This window comes from Beta vulgaris, chromosome 2 (assembly GCF_026745355.1).
Source record: "Beta vulgaris subsp. vulgaris cultivar EL10 chromosome 2, EL10.2, whole genome shotgun sequence".
NCBI classification, from domain to species: domain Eukaryota; kingdom Viridiplantae; phylum Streptophyta; class Magnoliopsida; order Caryophyllales; family Amaranthaceae; genus Beta; species Beta vulgaris.
Window position 1 is genome coordinate 13,847,490 of NC_079203.1, and position 23,067 is coordinate 13,870,556.

Genomic DNA, 23,067 nt, shown 5'->3' on the forward strand with positions numbered 1-23,067 from the left:
AACTATATATTCACTACTCTTGAAAAATTGGGTTTCTCTGCCCAATGGGTGAACTGGGTCAAGGCTTGTATAACTTCCACTTCATTCTCTGTTATGGTTAATGGGATTCCGGGAGATAAATTCTCTCCTTCTCGTGGCATTAGGCAAGGGGATCCGTTGTCCCCGTATTTATTTATTCTGTGTGCGGAACTTCTTGCTAGACTCCTTTCTGCTGCTGCCTCTGGCCCTACTAAGCTTATTGGTGTGCCTATTGGTAAATCAGGGGTAAAGGTACCTTTTCTGACCTTTGCTGATGATACTATGATTTTTGCCAAAGCCACTAATTATAGCTGTCTGCTCATACGACAAATCTTAGACAAGTATTGTGCAATGTCAGGTCAGTTAGTAAACTACCATAAATCTTCCTTCCAGTGTACCTCCAATATCTCGGACGACGAAAAGTCTGATTTTGCTTCCATTCTCCAAATGTCAGAAACCTTGGATTTAGGAGAATATTTGGGTTGCCCAATTATTCATTCCAAAGTCACAAAAGAAACCTTTAGCTCGGTAGTTAATAAATCGGTCAATCAACTACCGAAATGGAAAGCTAATGCTCTTTCCCAAGCGGGAAGGTCCGTTCTGATAAAATCTAATCTTGCTGCGAAGGCAAGTTATCAAATGCAAAGCTTCCTCCTCCCGAATTCAATCCTTTCTAGACTAGATAAAACGTGTCGTAATTTTTTCTGGAATAAGGATCCTAATGCTAAATCCCCCAATCTTATTGGCTGGGATAAAATTTGCAAGCCTAAGGTTGCTGGAGGTTTTGGTTTTCGAAAAGCGGAGGTTAATAATCAAGCTCTACAAATGAAACTCTTATGGAGAATTATAAAGAATGATAATAATATGTGGGTTAATCTTGTTCGTAAGCGCTACATCAAAGATCGCTCTCTCTTCACAATAAAAGTCTCAAAGTCTGCCTCTTGGCAATGGCGTAATCTTCTCAGTTTACGGGATCTTTTTAAGAAAGGTTTAAGATGGCAGATTGGAGATGGTGCTAGTGTAAGATTTTGGTCAGATAATTGGGCTTTCCAGTACCCTTTGGATTCTGTTATTACCCCCACTCCCGAATCTGCTAATTTTCTTGTTAAGGATTGCTTAACTCCTTCTGGCCTCTGGAACTCTCAACTTCTGTTGTCGTTGGTTCCCCCTCATGTAGTATCCCATATAACTTCTATGTATTTGCCATCTTCTCCGCAACCAGATGTGTTAGTTTGGGGTCTTACTGCGGATGGTGAATACTCAGTCAAAAGTGGTGCTTTGTTGGCTCAAGGGTTGATTAACCTCGAGTTGGAAACTGTTGAATATAATTGGATTTGGAAGCTTACTATTCCTCCAAAAATAAAAAATTTCCTATGGAAGGCTTGTAATGATGGTCTCCCGACAGAAGCCCGTCTTGAGAAAAGCCATGTTTTTGTTCCTCAACAGTGCGTCTTTTGCTCTAATGCTAGCGAATCTATTGGTCATTTGTGTTTTGCGTGCCCTTTCACGTCAGATATTTTTTTCCCATCTTAAAGCTTCCTTTGGCTGGCCGTCTCCTCCCCTTTGTTTAGCTTCCATTGATTTATCTTCATTTCGTTCTGCTCTTGAGGCTTGTCTTTCGTTATCCTGTAAAGACGAGGTGACTAAATTCTCCTTTGTTTGGTGGTTTGTCTGGTTTTTCAGGAATAAGGTTATTTTTAATTCTGAGGCGATCTCTTCTCGTAAAGCCAGCTCTATCATTGCCAAGCTTGCCTCGGATTGGTCCAAAGCTCTTGCTTCGGACCCTTCCCCTCCTCCTAGATCTCAGGAGAGGAGACGTTCTATAAGGACTGGCCCTGATTCTATCTGGTCTCTCCCTCCCCAGAATTTCTTTAAGTTAAATTTTGATGGTTCCAAACTTGCTTCCAACTCCGCTTCTCTAGGTTTTGTTATTAGAAATGATGCTGGTGAGGCACTTCTTGTAGGGTCTAAGTCTCTTGGCTTTAGTGCTTCGGTTATTCAAGCTGAGGCTTGGGCTTTGAAGGAGGGTATTTCTGCAGTGTTATCCCTTAATATTTCAAATCTGATTATTGAAGGGGATAATTTAGCTGTCATTAACGCTGTTAGAAAAACTTGGAAAGTCCCTTGGGAAATCAATAATATTGTGCTCGATATTAGGACTAATTTGAATTTGTTTGGTTCTTTTCAGGTTCGTCATTGTGTTAGGGAAGCAAACAAAGTTGCTGATCTTTTGGCTAGCAGGGGTCATAATTCGTCTGGTCTCCAGTACTTGTTCCACCCCTATGATGTTGATCTTTCCCTGTACGTCCGTAAGGATGTTTTAGGGTGGCCGCCAGATTGAGTGGTCATCCTAAGTTTCTTTTCCTTATCAAAAAAAAAAAAAAAATATATATATATATGTATGTATATATATATGTGTATATATGTATGTATATATATATATATATATATATATATGTGTATGTATATATATGTATGTATATATATGTGTATGTATATATATGTATGTATATATATATACATATATATATATACATATATATACATACATATATACATACATATGTATGTATATATATATGTATGTATATATATGTATATAGATATATGTATGTATGTATATATATATGTATGTATATATATATATGTATGTATATATATATATATGTATGTATATAGATATATGTATGTATATATATATATATATATATATATGTATATATATATATATATGTATGTGTATATATATAATATTATTATATATATATATATATATATATATATATATATGTATGTATGTATATATATGTATGTATATATATATATATGTATGTATGTATGTATGTATGTATGTATGTACGTATGTATGTATGTATGTATGTATATATGTATGTACGCATGTATGTATGTATGCATATATGTATGTATGCATATATGTATGTATGCATATATATATGTATATGTATATATATATGTATTGCTTGGGGAGTTTCCTTGTGACTACGATCACACACTATTGCTTGGGGAGTTTTTTGGAGAGAAAAAGCGTAACCCCTGGAGGCGCCTCACGCATAGAACATGCAATAATGAGGCAAGCACATGGATCTTATAGTGGCCTTGCAAAATAGCCATGCAGATGCAAAATGTAATGTCATTTGAAGGCATAAAAACAAGTATAAAACGTTTTTCGAGTTTCACCCACTAATCAAAAATTAATTTTAAGACCTCTCCATTGAAGTCGCCAAATTGTATGCGTCTTTTATTTGCTTATGCAGAATGAGCACGTAGACTACTTTATTGGAAAGGTTTTAGTTTCTAAGGTTTTGAAAAAGAGAAAGGAAGACTTATAAAACTAATTGGATATTGGAAAATTTTATGCACAACTTAGGGTCTTATCCAATGAAGATTTTCGCATCATGACTCCATAATTGATCAATGAAACAAAGATTGAGTTCGGGAGTGAGGGTACATACATGATCAGGAATCACATTCACTAATTATTGGTCTCTACTTAATACGATTCATGTTCGAGATTTCAGCAATTAAACAACGAAATAATATGATCATGCAATTTGTAAATTAATCTACGTCAGTTCATTAAACACGCAAAAGACTAATTTTTGGTGACATATTACTCTACAATCAAATTGTAGGGAACTTTATCCAATCGTCCAAATTATCTAAATTTAGCATTAGAACATTTATTTAGGTCTTTAATTTAGCAATAATAAGCATGTGCGATGATGAAAGCCTCAAAGCATACAACACCATAATTATATATAAAAAAGAAAATATGATGATGATAATAATAATAATAATAATAATAATAATAATAATAATAATAATAATAATAATAATAATAATAATAAATAAATAAATAATAATAATAATAATAATAATAATAATATAATAATAATAATAATAATAATAATAATAATAATAATAATAATAATAATAATAATAATAATAATAATAATAATAATAATAATAATATACAAGAAAGCGTGATCTCCTTTAAGATCTACATTAAGATAAATGAAATGTTAATAAAAGAAAAAGGAATTAAATTCGGATTGCCCTCAACAATAATATTTTTGTGGCCTGAGTCTTATGTAACGATACGCAGGAGGAGCAATCTTGAAGCTTTAATAGAGTCTCAATGTAAATGAACGGAGTTTAAGTATATTCAAATATAAGTTTGATGTTATGTATGTTTGAAGTGTTTGGAGAGTATTTGGTAATTGCAATTCGTAGGAAAAAGTGTCAAAATGTGTATAAAACGTTCATTAAAACAAAGCTAGATCTAGGAGAAATAAGTCTGCAAAGCACCCAAAGGGAAGCGAAACAGTGGTGCGCTAGGCGCATGACCGTTGCAAGCAACACAACCATCGTGCGCTTAGCGCATCATCGTGCGTCTAACGCACCGTGGTTGCACTCCACACATTGTGGTTGTGTCAGACGCAACCTCTTGTTGCGTTCCTAGGCTTTGTAAACTGTCTTCGTGTTGCTTGTGACGCAACGCATCGAATGAACACGCAACGCATCGAATTTCATTCGTTTAATGATTCATTTTTTTTAGTCTTTGATTGAGTAGTATCTTTTGAAGTACGAAATCAATTATCTTTAGGAATAGAATCTGATTGTCATAATACCTCTCCTCAATATGAAAGAACTAGTAAACTAAAATATTAAACCACTGCAAAAAATAACATAAATCCCCTACAAACCCTCTTATAAACCTACGTACAAAAAAGATATGGAAAAGACTTTGAGAAACGAATGAATTTATAAAAACGGAAGTATCTTCATACCATATATCAATTTTTTTATTTTATGCATCAACTCACTTATTCGACTATTAAGCTCTAATCCATATCTAAGATAATACATTATATGTGTATGACATTAATAGGTACGGACTGTAATGGCGAATCCAAGAATCTATATATACTTGGTCACATCACCATTCACCAACATATTGCAACTAGGTGATATAAAAAGATCTTCATAGATTGTTCCATTTCAAAAGCAACAAATATTCATAATACAACCAAATGGCAAATAGTACTTAAAATATACTAAAACAAAGTTGAGGACTTGCGCCCTTTCTTAAAAAGATCAAGTCAGAGCTAGTGACTAAAGAAAGGGAGCAACCCAAGATTATAGTCAAACAAAGCTGGATAAAACAAAAACAAATAAGATCAAGGTACCAACTGTTGCAAATCACGTATTTCATACTTTTTCTTCTCTACCCCATTTAAGTATCGTTCGACTATTAAAGCTTCAATCTAAAGGGTTTTCAAGCTTAATTTTGCAGTTTCTTTTTTCCTTTTCTGTTTGCTTCTCTTTTGGCCATTTTCGTACTTCATCTGTTGGATATAGTTTACTTTTGGAATTCAAATTATTAGTGCTTGCAAACACTTAATTTGATATCCAATATCAGCATTTCAATTTTCAGATTTGAGCTAGAATTTTAAATCAATTTCACTTTCCCAAACACTATCCAATTCTATCTCAATTGAATTAATTCAAAAACCCAATAATCGACCATTTGAGAAGAGAAACGAAATATTGAGCGCTCTGATGACCTACTCCTTTCATTTCATATTTACATTAATCAAACATCTACAATTTCTTTCTCGAAATATATATTTTCCACAAGAGGATTTCAACAGCTCCAAATACCACACCAGTACCTTCACTAACATCAATAAGATATCCAATTTGCATCATTTAAGCTTGCTTACCAACCTTCGGTATAACCTAGATTAGATCATCTAGGTGTCTTAATCAATCAATTGCATCTCGGTTGTTGGAGTTTGTATCGTTCCTTTCGTGCTTGTCGCGTTTATACCATCATCAAGGCTCCTAGTTGAATGGCTCCTTACAAATTCTTCGATTTTTGACTTCAGCTCATGATCAGGAATTAACATGTCGGGAGTAAGTGGGGAACGATTGAAAGGATCGGTCTGCAACATAAACATGATTCAGCAAAGAGCACAACACAGTCAATTACAACAAACCAGCAAATGTCGACAGAGCTGAAGAATATTTACACTATCACTCAGTAGATGCCTCAAGATGACTGGACGATCAAGAATGACTCGAGAAGATGGCAATATAACTGGGTCCTTCATCAGCGTGTACTGCATTAAGGAACTGGTATCAGCAAAATCAAGCCAAATATCGTAATGACAAGTCCAGAGTTGATACATGTTACCTAACTCCTCAAGTCCTTGTAATTAAGGACATGACAGATGTATTACAAGACCATTTGTAATAGTTGGACGATTCTCATTCTCACCTCAGTAGTCAAGCTTAGGAGTAGTTTAAAAATGGTATGTGGAGTTCCAGACATCCTAAAATGGTATAATTATTTTACGACATGTGAAACATTTTCCAGACTCCTAAAATGATATATATGTGACCATTATGATTTCTGGACGGAGGGAGTAATTTTCATCAATATATGAGTACATATTATCCAAGAAACCAAAAGCATACCTGAATTGGGTCCAAGAATTCATCAGGTATATCACCAAGAGCATTCTCTGCATCCATGGCTTCAACAGCTGCGGCTTTAGCTTTTGCACCAAGTTCAACAAACTCCTGTATAATCCTTCCATCTTCTCCTATCCTCATAAGAACGTCAGCTGCAGCACTAAACAACTGGAAAAAGAGAGAGGAAGTGTATACCAGCATTTCAGAAAAAGCATGAAAGCACAATATTATTATTTATTAAAACTAAACAAATCAAGCACTTCTGAGCCCAGCACCTGTTCATTATATGAGCGACCATCCCTTGAGATTGCAGCAGGGAAAACATTGCCCTTATCTCCTCTTGCCAGATGAACATATACGTTGACAATCTAATAAAATAAGACAAACAGCAATCAAGGTCACTTATTACTCATGAATTGAATACTTCCTGTCACATTATTAAAAAAAAATTAATCCCCTCCCAAATCATGGTTATAATTGCATCAGAGTCATACATAAGGCATTGAATAGATGATATGGTACAAAGTAATAAAACAAGTTCTTCTTATTCAAACATTACCAAATTTAAGCAATAGAGTAATTACTTGAATAGAAATGACGTCAAAACAAACTTGAAAGCACAATTGCAAGGAATTTGATACTTACTCTATAGGTTAAAACCCAAAAGAGCTCGAACAGCCACGACTATGGTAGAAAAAAGGATTACAACGGCCAATGAATCCAAGACTAATATTTCAAAATACCATTTCAAGTCTGACAAGATGTCATGGAAGTTTAGGCACCCGAATAAAAGCAAAAGCATGAAAAGGACTCCATCCTGGACATAGAAATTTTTTTAACACAGAATTGATGAATCCAAGACAAAATTTTCAAAATACCACTTCAATTCTGACAAGCTGTCATGCACGTTTAGGCACTTCAATAAAGGAAAAGCATGAAAAAGACTCCAGGACATAGAAATGTCTCTAACACAGAATAGATAACACAAAGACCCATGTACGATAGGCTCAATTGATCAAACATTTCTGGAATCACAGTAGGAAAGGATGTGAGTGGGTCCACAGGAAGTGAGCTCAAATTTCCCTTTGGAGACCTAGTTTACTGCCACCACATCTTTGCTTCAGCGAGCTACCCAGAACCAATGTATAGAAAAGCTCAAGGGGAATTAACGCCACAAGGATGTATAAAAAAGCTTTTCTACCAGCATATTCCGAAAATTTATCTGATCCCTACAAAACTTATAGAGTTAAGTGCTTTTCAGCAAAACACTGAAGACCACTCAGAGGAAAGCTTATTTAAAGACTGGGTTGCTTGGTAGTTAGCACTACTCCCAGCCAATAACGCAAAACTGAACTTTTAGTTGACTATGCATCCACGACAAGTAAAAGGCTTTGCACATATCCCTTCCATAGTTCTGTTTCAGGCCTGCTGCCTCCACCAAGTTCTGAGCTCAGGTGCAGGGCCTTCCTATAAAGCTATCCACTTGGAAAATACTATTAGATTCCCAACAAACCGATACTTTTAATTAATGGAGATGGGGATGCCACAACTACTACAATTTATTTATTTTGACACAGGCACAGCTCATACTATATTGTCAAGGTAAACCAACATTACAACTTTACAAGTTAAACTTCTGTTTACAAGATAGATTCATATCGGAAAGAAATTGACAAGAAGTTCTTTCAAAATGGACTATTTGTCCCTCTGTTAGAGGTGTTCCAAAGCCGGAATAGGAGAGCACTCATCTTGGGGTGGGATTACTACTTAGATGCTCGCCGCTACTACGGGAATCGCTTTTGATTTCTTTTCCTCTGGCTATTAAGATGTTTCAGTTCGCCAGGTTGTCTCTTGCCTGCCCAGAAATTCCAAAGATTGACCGATTCGGGAATCTCCGAATCTCTGCTTATTTTCAGCTCCCTGAAGCATTTCATCTATTAATACGCCCTTCCTCGTATCTGGGTGCCTAGGTATCCACCGTAAGCCTTTCCTCGTTTGAACCTCGCCCTTAACTTTAAGGTTATGCCATCCTAAGGTGCTGCTAAATGGGCCAACTCTCACAGGCCCAATCCACATGGGCACAGCTATCAACCCCCCCCCCCACCCTCTCCTTCCCCCAAGCGTACCTTATAAAATTTAGAAAAAGGGTAAGAATCCCATAATGCCTCGGAGATGGAAAGGCTCACCATCAAGTCATTTCTACATTCCTAGTCTTAATTGCTAGTTACCCAGTTGTGCTCATCGTAATATTCTCACCAGCTTCAAAACACAGTTTGAACAGATTTCATACTTTACAGAGCCAACATAACCTGAATAGGTTGAAACGAGGGATGACCACGTGATTGAAGTAGACAGAACAGCTACTGACCTGTTTGAGCAAATGTTTTGGACGGAACTCATACTTTTCAGGATCCTTCAAGCTAAGCGATTTCCTCTGGGGACCCACAAGTTGTAGCAAAAAGTAATTTAGCATGCTAGCGACTCTTTCAACCTGGAAGCAAAAGGAAGTCAGTAATTGAACAGGTTAGAGAAAAAGTTTAATATCAACAATGCTGTAGCTTCAGATTGAAGAGACAAATGAACACAGATGATAGGAAATGATTTTCAAAAATACCATCTCCGGAAGAAGGAAAGGCGATGTGATCTGCTCTGAAGTAAAAGCCAGCAGACTAACATCTTCATTTGCCAGTTTCATATCAATTCTTATTATCTGAAGTAGCAAAACATCATAATTTAGTCAGGTAGCATAGACTTACAATTACACGGGGGGAATGAAAGCTAGAAAAAGATATCTCGCAATACACATTAAACTGACATTCTCTTGGGAATGGAAAAGCCGAGTTCTCTCCTGCCTCTCTTGAGCAGGCCTTTGTTCCCATTCAACAGTATTGGACATCTCAGCTTCCAATGCTTTGAGTTCAAGGATTTTATTAAGACTCTCGTCGAGGAGGTAGATGCTATCATTAATCAGGAAATTTAAGAAATTAAGGTAGACACCCTTTTCTTCCTCCTTTGCAATCTGGATAAAATGTATGTTAGTAAATATGCAGGAAAGGGAAGAAATGACAAGTGATCCTCGTATTAGCAAGGAATAATCAATACCTGTCTCCAAACATTACGGTGACTAGGAACCTGCCAAAGGTATTCCAGAAGCTCTGCAATATTGTGACGGATATTGAATTTATCATAGAACTGCATGCAAACACAAACAAAAGGATCTGTCAAATTTTCCTTTATAAAATAGACAGATTAGAGACTGTAGCAATGCTATTGTGCAAAGGCATTCCAAGTCAAGTGTAGCAATGCTATTGTGCAAAGGCATTCCAAGTCAAGTTAGAATGTTAGATAGACAATTCTTCAGTTCTTATTTCTTCTATGATTCTTTGTGGTTCGGCAATTGGGGGGGGGGGGGGGGACGGGTGATGATTAGGACAAGTTTGTAGGATGTGCCAAAAGTAAATAGATTTGAATTCCATTTGTCGTGTGTTCCTAGAATCCTAGGAAGAAAAGAAGCAGTTACCAAAAAACAGCACCTTGAAAGTACACAAATACTCCAATGGCTAGGACCTACGGATGACTCCAGAATGCTAATATATAAATAACAGCTTATAACAGAAATTTCTTGATATATGCAAGTCCTCACATTTTTTTTATTATGCTCAAGTACCGTCACTACCTTAACAAGGCCTCATATTACCAAAATCCCCCATATAAACAGATTCGGATCATGCTTAGGCATCCTCAACTTCTGTAACATATCCTTAAATCCTAAAGGGGTGTTTGGTTAGAAGAGGGGAAAGGGAAAGGAATCAAGTATGGGTTAGGAGGGGAAAGGAATCAAAAAAAACCCAATTGAAACACTAGTAAAAACAAGGGAAAGGGTTTTAAACCCCCCCCCCCTTCTCTTCTTCGTTTGGCAGCCAACTCTCTTCTCCCGTGAGTTCTTCTTCGGCACTCATTCCTTTTCTCGCCAGCTACTCTCTGCATCACCTCCCTCTCTCTCTCCGGCAACGAAATGGGTTATTTTCCGTAGGTCTGGGGTGGGTCGTCGATGGGCTGGGTTGGGTCGTCGATTGGCTGCGGTGGGATATCGGCGATCTGAGGTGGGTTTCTGGTGGGAAGGGGTTGGTTTCGGGGGTTTTGGGTGGTTTTCTATGGGTTGCGGGTGATTTTTGGGGAGGGGCTAGGTGGTTTTCGAGCACTTGGGGTGGCCTCTGGGCAAATTTGGGTGGTCTGGTTTAGGGGGTAGGTAGGCTCTGGGCGAGTTTGGGCTTGTTGGTGGTTTTATGGGTGTTGGAGGTGGTTTGGTGGTTGTTGTGGCAGTGGTTGTGGTGGTTGCGGTGGTGAAGGTGGGGTAGAATTGAGTTGACAAAGGTGGGGTGGGGTGATAGAAGTGGGGTGGTGGAGGTGGTTGTTGATAGGGTTGGGTGGTCAAAGGTGATGGCCAAGGGTTTTCCATTCCCCATTTCTAAGTGGAGGAGGTAGTGAAGAATCAAAATAGAGAGAGTTGGGTAATGGAGGGGAAACAAAACCTCCCATCCAAACAAGTTTTAAGGGAATGGAATCAACTGATTCCCTTTCCGTTTCCTGTAACCTCCTAACAAACGCCCCCTAATAGATGAAGTTACTATTGACACATAAACCACCACCACCCCCCCCCCCCAAAAAAAGAACTAAGATAGCTAAAATGAAGAAAAGGTCAACAAGTCAGTCTCTTTCCTACTTTCTTCTCCTTCTCCGCTTCTTGGAAAAGCTAAACCCAAGTGGGGTTGCCTACACGAGCAACCACTAACGTTTCCCTGCAATTTGGGACGTTTGCTCAGCAGTTTGCGGGTTGGACCCACAAAATATGGCAGCACTCCATTGGTCTCCTAAAAACGATAATACCACCCAAAATTTCATCCTTTACCTCACATAGATGCGCCCTCGTGCCCAGAACAACCATACGCAAGAGGCACACACCAACCAACCCGTACACACGTGAATGTTTCACACGCCCACTCCTCCGTGTGCCTGCACGTGTGGCTTTCGTTCCCAACATTAATGTATAAAAAAAACAAGCACACGTGTCCACACAAGCATACTTATGGGCGACAACCACACCACATATGGAATATCATCAGGTCTTTTGACCTTAGCACATACCACAAAAAGTCCTGCAGACACCAACCTATACTTAAAAACTTCTTGCTTCTTTCAAATATGATTGATTAGTACATTATCACATTCTATGGTATTGATCCTTCTCAAAGTGATAAAGCTGAATTTTGAAGAAAGCAGCTCACAAAGATCTCAGAAAAGATAAAATATCAATCTATCCCCCTCGCCCCCCGCCCCCCAAAATCCATTCCCGTCATTCGTCCCTGTCTTGCACCATCTACCTTCCCTTGGTGTCTCTGTATGCCTCTGTGGGTGCATGTCTGTTTCTATACGCATGCATTCAATATGTGTACGGAACTGTGCATTGGAAAGGGGAAATGAAAAGGTAATACCCAATGTTAGATGGAAGTCACTTGAACAGAAAAAAGTTACACATCCATATGAGAGAGGAGGCGGAAACAGAGCAAATCAGCAAAAAAGGCCCGAGACAGCAAAACAGAAAGATATAAGAACATGTAAAAAAGGCAGATGCCAGTAAAAATTGCAACTTCCTGCAGCACACTGGAGAAAATTAACCAAGGACTCACCTGTGTGTGAGAACCCGTGAATTCAATGTCTACATACAGCTTTAAAAGATTCTTGACAAGATATTGCAGAGACAATTGATGTCCTTCAAATAGACTAGCTGTTGCAGAAGAGCCACTACAAAATGCAGGAGACACAATTGATAAGAATGACAACATAAAAGGGAATGATAGTGGTGTAAGCAAAACATGTATCAATCTAGAAAGGCTCAGGAGCAACCTCCTTCGAGGCATCCAACAATTCAGCACTTCGACCATTTTGGCTCTTAGATAAGGATTTCTAACATATTCAGGGCTCGCCATAAACATGATGATGAAATTCATGAAATCATCCTGGAAAAACACAAACAGGAGAACGTAGATCAGAAAAATAATCGGAACAAAGGCGTCATTAAAGATAAACTTCTACCACTCCTTACCAATTCGACACCATCCAAAGCTTTTGGGATCCGAGATGCAAATATCAGCAACTCCATTGCATCCTCCACAAAATGTTCTGGCATACAAGCAAACGCCATAGGACAAGGTAATCGAAGGGGCAGTTTAAAACCACCAACTAGGCCAACCAACCATACAACCATTAACCGGCAAAATGATAAAGCTTGTTGAATCAGTCCCCCATCCTATACAAAAGTCATTTGTTAGTATGGAACTGCAAAGTGAAATACAACCAGACACAGATCAGGTATGACACAGTTTCATAATGATGGTACTATAATGTAGCAACTAAACAGACAATGAAAGCAGACAAAAATATCAGTCACTGTTTTAGTTGAAAATCTAGCAGAAGATGTGCATAATAATATTGACTTAGGATATCTATTCAATAAGGGAAGAGGAGGGGGAAAGCAAACCTACATAAAAACCACTATCTCATGTTTACTAAAAAAATAAATAATAAAAACACAAAACCACAAACAAACTGACTGCTTTACGTGGAAACATTAACTTTCAAAATCAGCATTATCAACTCCAGTTTTTTTTTTTTAAGAAAGTTCCTAATTTAATGGCACAACTCCCTCTACATTGTTAACTGTTACACACAACTTTACAGTTTTTTATTTAAAAAAAATACAAAACACCCTAAACAAACTATCAGTTCTTCCTCTTAACCCTTCCAACCTACTGTATTTCTATGTAGAGCTTTATATGCTTTTGCACGCATAGCGTGCATATAAGGCTAGTCACAACTAAGAGGAGGAAAGCACCTCAACTCCTTGACCGTACAAGCGTCTATTTTTCCACTTTACGCAAAATCATTGTCAAATTTACATGCTATAACCATGTTTCTCTTTTGATTGCAGAACAATATTAGAATCCCGTTTCAATTAATAGGAGATAATTCACTGAGACACCTCTGACTTTTGAGGTAATATGCAGGTGACTTGACCTTTCAATAGTGTCATAGAGGCAAGATTAGGTAAAGCAATTCCAAAATGATATACGCCTCTCCAACCACCATAACCATATTGGCAAGGAAAAACACTACTCTAGAGCACTATTTCTCCTTGTTCTCCCCAATACCAACCTATCTCACTTGGCATAAATCAATGGAAACCAAATCAGCCAATATACATTCCTATAACAATGCACAGTCTATTCTATTCCAAATGATTTTGTTGACTTACTACAACAATGAAGAAGAGGAGGATTCACTAAATTAGAGAAATATACACGAGGGTAGAGAGGTGGAATTCAAGGTGTTTATTATGCACAACCAAGGAGAAAAAATTTATTTGTCCAGACAAGAAAAAGAGAGTTATTTGTCAACACTTAGCAGAGCAGTATTACGACCCACACTTGACTTATAAATTGAAGAAAACTGGTATTGACTAATATATAATCCCATCACATCAGTCCAGCAACACATTGGTTATTGGTTTTCAGATGCATTTGACTTGCCTCAGCAAGTGAGGTCCAGATCTGTTAGAAATTTCAGAACCAAAATCTACATTGAAATTGTAGGGCACGTGGGTAAGAAATTAAGGCCACATGGGGACAAGAAAACATCCCACTAACCCACCATTCCTCTCCTATTTAAAGCCACGAAGGCAACAACTGAAATTTGGAATGATCAGCAAGATGGACAAAACACCACTCTGCATCCCAATGCTTTGTGAAAAAAAGAAACAGAGGGGATTTTGGAAAGACTTGCAATTAAAAAACCATTGCAGCACATGCGGAGGCCCAGGCGTACCCTAAGAATTTGTGCTTCATAACACAACTTCTCCTGTGAAAATGATTCAATCTCCTTTTCAAGACGAGCTATATCCAGCTCCAACTGACGCGTAGGAGCTTGCTCGAGCATCGCCTTTAAGGTAGCCAGGGAATCTTCAGACCTCGAAATATCCTGAAAGAGAGGGAAATCAGATTGAACTTCATAAGCATGGAAGAGCTGAAAGAGAGGCAGAACTAAGAATACGTATATATATCCTATATATCATACATAAGTTAAATCATTATGGGCATATCTAACTGTAAACCAAGAGATATTAATATTCAACCTGCTGTACAATAAAGCCAACCTCTGAGACTCTTACCTGAACTAGATGCTTGAAATCAGAAAATGCTTTTAGTACACCCAAGTTAAGAACCCTTGCCGTCATAAAGAAGCATTCACAAATGAAAGGATATCTAACATTCTGAACACTCTGAACAGAAGGTCCACCAGAATTATTGCCAGAACCAGTGGCTTCCAAAGATGTCAACAAGCGGTTATCTGGAACGTTATTATCAGTAGAACCATCTAATCTTCCATTATTAAGCTCAGAAATATATTCAGAAACTTCCTCTGACGATGCATGGAGAGCTGTTAGTGCTCTGTGAATGATTGAGTAGTCCAAATAGTATTAGAATGAAATAGATACAAAAGAAACCAGTGTAGAACTTCATAAAATGATGGTTCTCAGTTCTCACCTTAAATCCAAACGGTTACTGTAAAATACGTAGCTAGGATCGATTTTATCTCGTTTACTGAGCTTAGCATCTAAAAATGGCTCACAAAGCCTAAGCATAACAGCGCTAAGATTAACAAACATGCCAGAGCTTGCACACGTCAATGGATCAATCTGCATCAAGATGCATACTCACAATTATATCGTCCTTGAAGACGAAGTTTTCGACAGTAGTCAACAATACACACAAAAAGGGAAAGCAAGCACACAATGTGCAAAAAAGCTTTATGAAAAAAGGAAGAATAAAGAAATTATTTGTTTGCTGTTTTGGCTATCAACACTATGTCAATGCAGCCATTGCAGATTACAAAAGACGCTTACCTGCAAATGCGCCCTTGAGGAATTGTTATTGATCACAGCTGCTAGAAACTCTAGAACACTTTCTCGAGTATCTGATTTTTTCAGAAGACAAAGTAAAACCTCGTGTAAACCATCATATAAGCCATTCATCACGGTCTTTATGGTAGTGAATGATGATAGTAGATCAGCTGGACGACGGGTTGATGCTTCAGAGAAACACTGCTGACTAAGTAAATCAGAGCGAAAACAATGTAGTCATCAGTATTCCAATATATGCCGTGAAGCAACCAAGCAGAAAATTAGATTTCACAATATCTGCAGCCCCATGTCAAATCTGTGGCACACTAAGCTTTGTAGCAGGCAGAACTGAAGGAAACAAATGGAAGCAATATACTTGATGAGCAATAATCACTAAATTCTGCATGTTTAGCTAATGCCAGCCCACCTTTCAGCATCCTCAAAAATAACAGAACAAAATTAAACAATTTAAAGTTTACACTGCATAGAAGTTGGGTCATGTTCCCAAGTACAGCGTGGTATTTCCTTGAACAGTTGAACCCACAACTTCCAACTAAAGGATTGATTGTATACCAAGTACCATTGACAGGATAGGATAAACAATAGACACACTGTAGTCAAAAATTGGAGCGCAGGTGTAACTAAAAGAAAAGTTCAATCCAGTAGAAACTGGGCTATGTTCCTGAGGTAAACATTGAACTAAAAAATTAATAATTAACCCCGTACCATTGAAAGGCTATTTTGGTCAGTAAAAACCGTTTGTCAGAAACTTGCATTGCATGCATAGGTGTTCATCTAGAATAGAAGTACATTCCAGAAGAAACATCAAGCATGTGGAAATATAATGTGTGCATATTTCCTAATACTGTTGGACAAGAAAGATTAAACATACATTGAAGAAACTTGCATTGCATGCATAAGTGTTCATCTAGAATAGAAGTACATTCAAGAAGAAACATCAAGCATGTGGAAATATAATGTGTGCATATTTCCTATTACGGTTGGAATAGAAAGATTAAACATACTTCGAAGAAAACCTCACACTTCACTTATCTACAGGCGCATAAAAGCCATTTGCCACATCAACACCCAAAAAAATGAGTAAGGGTACCCAGTAACTCTCTAGGCAAGTATTGGCTTATTTTTGGAGGACAAGAACAAGAGCAAGCAGCTCTCTAGCACTTGTGGAATTCCACTCTAAAGTGACTAGAGCTGATCCAGATCTACGGCTCATAGAAAGCTATGTGAGATAAAAATATACAGCCCTAGGGTGCAAAAGCCTCCCACCAAAGTGTACTTCTAGGAAGGGTTTCAGAGTTTAGTAACCATACCCAGTAGTGGAACCAGAAAAGTATTATTGGGCTAGGCCTGGGGGTCCTCCTTTTATAGTCAGAAGTCCTCTTAAGCAAGCCAATAATACGGCATTTCATTATAAATTGAGGGAATGAGCCCAGGTCAACTGTCTTATCTTCCACACTTCTAGTTCGTTCTGATTCCAAGCCAGTCCCTTTCTCGTCTAGTGTCACAGAATTTGCTGCGGAAATTTTTCTTCCCTAGTATCAAAACAACTATATGCAGTGAATCCCATTTCCAGAATGCGTTCCGTGTTCAGAACCGATCAGCAAATTTATGTGACAATGTTCTCAATATCTCATCATGCATATTGTATTTGGAAATTATTTCAAAAGTTCTCAAATCGAATATTAGCAAATAAGGTAAAAGGACAAATTGATTTTTTATACAACTTTCCTTCTTACACTGAAGCTGAAAAGGTCAAAAAATATAAAAGTAAAGGAAGTAGCAAATTCATTGAATTGGGACAAAATTTGTAGTAAGTAGTAATCTTAACATAACAGTAAATATTGAATATTACATATAAGCATGTAATAGATAATAAATTTGAACCTTCCTACTACATGTGCGGCAATGAGTGTGTGTGTGTGTGTGTGTAGATAGAACAAAGAAGGCAACAAAATGACCAATAAGTACGTTAGGAAAAACAAAAGACCAAACAAGAAGCTGGCACTGGGAGACCAGCACAAAGCCACTGTACAGATGTCGCAGGTCACGGCGTCAAGCTATGCTTGCCAGCTGCGCCAAACTTCATTCAATGAATGTACAACACATTAAATCCCACCCGACCGTACACCCCCCCCCCCCCAAAAAAAAAAAAAATTTATGTAAAAAATATTTCTGGGAGCACTGCAGGTTTTGATGGAGCAACTCAACTGTTACCAACACAACTCAGACTTCACATATAATTATGATCAGGTTAACGAAGTAGATTGGAATTTATAGGTATTAAAATGGTAACATCAAGATACATATTGAATTTTCTAAGTTTTAAGAGCTAGTTAGTGAGCTTCATGTAGATATAAGTTAGTTCTCCTATGGATTATAATGAGAAATTCAAATTGGTACTATTGCTAAACAATCGAAGTTAGCTTAAGGTATTGATGTTAGCTAGTGACTATTTTGAAGGATGATGATTCATTATTGAAAGGTTGTGGAATTGAGATTATTAATAAGAGGATTTCTAATAATGAAACAAGTTGGTTTCACTAGTTGAATTTAGCAAGAGTAACTATTTAATCGATTGTTTTTATTCTTATGAGGTGAATTATTATGGAATTTGAGTATAATTTAGATAAGGAGGAAATTGGACTCTTGAATATTATTATAGAGTCGAGTGCTTATTTGGACAATTAATATAGAAAAGAAAAAGCGCACTTTGATTGAACAATAGATCATTATGGAGCAGTTCCACTTCCTTTCTTCTTTACCACATTTCTCTATTTCTCAATCTCACAAAAAGCATGCACCAAGGCTTCTCTACCTATTATAACAATCCCTCATCTCTAGATCCTAAAATGCTTGTTTTATACTTTTGAGAATAACCTTCCAGCAAAATATGTACCTAATTCACAGAAAGACCAACGAATATAATGATTCAATGCAACCTCCTTTCTAGATCAAAGTATAACTAGCCACTAGGTGATATAGCCAGTATTGAAACAACTTATGTAAATCCACATCCCTATCGCCAACCGTATCGGAGTCGTTAATAGGGCCTACACTTCAAAATTCTCAAGAAGTGGTCCCCAGAATGCTGAATCTATAATTAAATTTTAAACAGGAAACCGACAAAGATAATTAACAGAGTAGAATAAGCAGGAACCAGATGGTTTCAAAATTTCGTTACTACAAGCATGCATTCTGTTTACTTCTTGAAGTAAAATGGACTACAAACCTGATGGCATTCGGTTCCAATTATGATTTAGATTTGCTATCCTACAATTATACTTCTAGATATTAAATGGCTCAAATGAAATTCCTCTTAAAGGGCATGCTAGCAAAATTATGACGCCAGATCATAACGTAATAATCAAAAAAAGATTGGTTTCCTATAAAACTTCAGCCTACGTTCAAACTGTCGTAGGAGCATCTAAGCTTAATACCGCTGGAAAGCTGAACATTGATTGCGATTAGAGGTCCCTTTTCAATTTGGATTATTGCTTCGGGTTGGGGGGAGGGGAGCAGGACAAGTCATTAAATATATTAAGGAAGACATCCAATCGAGCCTGGATAGAACCACAGGCGCATAGGAGACCAGCAGATTCCAACCCTTCCACCAATTTTGACACCATCAAAATATGTAAAACACATGAATATTATAAAAGGCCACCAAGGGTGACTCGGAGACACCCTATGTTAACATGACTCGGATAGTAAGAGCATCCGATATCAAATCCAAGTGTCTAACGCGGAATTTTTTTTAAAATGTTGGAGACGCAGACACCATCCTATATTTGGACAAGAGTACAAAGATACGACAATTATACAAATAAAAGTTCTAGCAAATTTAAAAGATATATTCCTTCCTGATTTGCAAATTCCAAAATTCGGGGTTGAATAGTAAAAAGTTCCAATGAGTAGATTCAGTGAAAGAAAAGGCAATAAAATCAACCCTTCCCCGTGTGAGTTTAAATTGCCCCATAAAAGAAAAGAAAAAACAATGAGACAAATAATAACTGCAATACTGCACTCGTCTGTGGTATTCATATGGGTGCCCCGTGGCCACAGAAATTAAGAAAAAATAAGTAAAAAAATTCTCTCTTCTCCAGCGTGGCCGGAGAAACTGGACCAAGCGATGATCGACTACAAATTTCGTACCTTTGCACCAGAATCAACCTCACGAGCAAAAGTCCAACATCTCAATATAATATTCACATATTTCATCTTCAATTGATAGGTCTAGGGTTTATTACTCAAACTTTGATCTCAAAATTCGATGATAATGGAAAGATTAAGTAACCAATCTCCTCTCTTTATCTCTAGAGACTTTTCTCCTTCTAGAATTAGTTGTATCTACTATCTAGTGCAAATTGCCCAATCCAACCCATATTATGTACCCTCCGGTCATATCGACACTGGTATAACAAAAAATGCCATGTCTGAGTATCATAGGTGACACCCATGTTCAGACTCATGAGGGACATAAGCAATAAATCCTCCATCACAAAAGGGCACTAAACATAGAACCATAAAGAGCAGCAAAAAATTCCAGACCTTTTCAGATTATCTGCCAACATCACCACCAACACAAAGCTCTCTCCTCGACATGGAATTGACATTCCCATCTTCATATTAAAAAGGTATGCCATCCTCAATAGAAGTTATTTTCGATGAAATAGAATAATCATTGACAGAGACAGAAATGCATAGGAAGGAGAATAAGGAGTACTCTAAATTCTAATGTCGAAACTCTACAAAAGGAACCAATAGAGAAGGACAGCATGTCAACCACTCTTTAGATCAGTAATATAGTAGCACCAAAAAACTGCAAGGACAACTGATAAATCCCATTCTAGCTTTGACTCATTAAATATTTTGACAAGAACAAAATCCTCCAGTATGGCACCAAAACGGAAAGAGGTAGTGCAATCATCCTATTTGATCCATTTAGGGGAATTTCTAGTTCCATAAGAGCCTCAAAACCAAACATACACCTTCCACTCTAATCTTCATATACAAAATATCAGTTACAAACTACAATGAAGTTCACCAGTTACTTCAAAAGTAATCTTCAGCACTATATCTTACCCTATTCAAAGCTAAACATAATGATGGACTATTGATGGTAGTGCACAGAATGCATACTCCAAGGAGAACCATTAACCCCCTAGAGGAGAAAAAATTAAAAACCAAAACCCTGGAAATTGGGATGAGGATGCTAGGAGCACATAAAGGCCACTGCCTTTAAACAATCATCTTAGGTGTACACATATGTAATTATCTCTGATATCCCCTTCAGGTGAGCTTGATCATAATTACAACAGATTTTGTAGAATTAACTGCTTACAACCAAATTTTAGACAGACACCTTACCATTTCAATGGCAAGACACAAAGACGCAGTTTTTTACATCTATTTCCCACCACCAACGGATATCACAGTAATCAAGCACCATATCACCAGACTATATAAGCAGCAGTATAGTTCTTTTATCACTATCCATTCAATGAAAGCAAGGAATATTTCAATTTCGCCTGGAACAAGGTCCAAGATAGCCTCCTAAACATATTTCATACAGCATTTTGAGCTTAAAAAAAAAGCAGAAGAAAATGGGAAAGGTAAATTAATGAAAATGACAACATAAGTGAAGTCCCAAACTCACCCAACATCAGGTTGGCTCTTGAAAAGGGCAGTATCAGGCAATGCACTGATATGAAAGAAGGGACCCAAAATGCTAGCAACCTCCATAGCGCGACCATTCAGAAACGAACCTGGTGGCATCCACCATTTATGAGTAACTAAAGACTTTGCCCCAGCTGGGAAATTAACCAGATACAACAAAGCCCTCAATGGCTGCTGAAAATTCCCCAATGCTGATTCCCTCACCACTTTCTCCCTTAAATTATCATACAAAAACTTAAAAACCGGGTCCAAACTATCGAAATCTCCCTCCCCAAAGAATTCATCCAAGAACCCAGGTGGGCTTGTTAACCCACTACTACTACTTCCACCCCCTCCATAGCTATCAATAACCGCGCCTCCAACCTCAGAATAAATCAACGACAACAACGGTGACGGCTTCTTCCCCAATGGATTAACACCGACATTAACATCAGTAGCATCCACACCAGGAAACATATCAGGATTACCTAAATGAATCCGGCAATACGAAACCGCCAATTTCTTCGATTGCTTAACAACCAACTCCATTTCAGACCTTAAATTCTTATCTTTCATGTTCATAATCTTCTTCCCTTCATCATAAGCACGTCGAAAACAACCTACTAGATAAGAAAACGGTGCCTCGGAATTGGGGAACTGATTCGAAAGCCGATCAATTAAAACCCTTTCCATCAAATCCCTAGAAAGCAGCAATTCCCTACCTTCGCTGAGAATTTCAGCAGCTGTTAATTCGAGATAAACTACGCGAGAATCGGATTCCGTCGAATCAACGAGAGATACGAGGAAAATCTTTCGGAGAATTATGTCTTCGATTTGTGCTGGCGATCGTTGTGGTTTTGGGGTCGCCATTATTGTGTTTGAAATTGAAATGAACTAATATCAATTGAAGATGAATTGTTAATAATTAGGGATTTGGATTGGTAATTGGGGATGGAATTGAGGAGAATGACATGAGAGTTAAACTGGAATTTGATGGTTGAGAAGTTGAGATAGTGAGAAAGATATACTTTCTGAAATTAGGGCTTTAGGAGATTAGTTATAGTTGAAGAAGTGAAGTGATTCTGCTGAATTGCCGGGAAGCCCGGGATGGGAATAATAATCCAGTTTATCCGATAGAAACTTTTTTTTTTTTTAGGGGAGTTTATGAGATAGAAACTATTGTAGAATCCCCTCAAAAAAAAAAACTATTGTAGGAAGTTAGGGACCGGAATCGGAACCGGTCGGACCGACGGATTGAAATCTGATATTTTTTTGGATATGTTGGATCGGAATTTTTTTTCAAAAAATCTTTTTTATTTTATTTAAATATATGTTTATAAACTAAATACATTAAAAATTAATAATTTTAATAAGAATAATCTTAAAGTAATAAATAGTAGGTTTTAAACTTTCGAACTTTTTACCTTTTTAAACTTTTCTTAGCCTATAATTTCTTTTACTAAAATAATAGAAATTTCGGTCCGCCCGAGCTGGATCGGAATTTTTCGAGTTTGGACCGGACCGGACCGAAAACCCGGAATCAGTTTTTTGTGGACCAAGGACCGGACCAGAATCTCCGTTCCTATCCAAATTCCAGTCCGGTCCGGTCCAGATTTCGGCCATCTCTAATATAAGTTGATAAAAGATGGACTTCGATCAGCTTCGTCCCAAAAATAATTCGAGGTGGGCATGGGCCGGACCGAGCGGGCACGGGACAGTCCGGCCAGGTACGGTTTGGGCTCGGGCGGGCCGTGAACAGAATCTGGAAATTTGAGGCCCGACCCATCGTTGTCCCAAATCTGCATGCCGACTCGTGAAGATCCCGGCGCATGCCCAGGTCTCACAACAAGAATCCGCCTTTATAGCGTCCGTCATAGTAAGCAGGCGGTATAAGTCGACATACCGTCCGTCTTTCT

At 37.7% G+C, this 23,067-nt stretch overlaps 1 protein-coding gene across 1 annotated transcript; it reads right to left on the minus strand.

The window, feature by feature from the left end:
- Positions 1-5,506: 5,506 nt before the first annotated feature.
- On the minus strand, positions 5,507-22,310 carry LOC104887291 (probable ubiquitin conjugation factor E4). The gene is made up of 16 exons (XM_010671904.4): positions 21,153-22,310; positions 15,479-15,683; positions 15,120-15,271; positions 14,744-15,023; positions 14,401-14,553; positions 12,623-12,826; positions 12,424-12,536; positions 12,207-12,321; positions 9,622-9,711; positions 9,335-9,538; positions 9,134-9,229; positions 8,888-9,010; positions 6,795-6,887; positions 6,523-6,687; positions 6,075-6,164; positions 5,507-5,987 (listed from the first exon to the last, which is right to left on the minus strand). The coding sequence occupies exons 1-16, from the start codon at positions 22,019-22,021 to the stop codon at positions 5,805-5,807; spliced, it is 3,135 nt and encodes a 1,044-aa protein (XP_010670206.2). The 5' UTR covers positions 22,022-22,310; the 3' UTR covers positions 5,507-5,804.
- Positions 22,311-23,067: the final 757 nt, after the last annotated feature.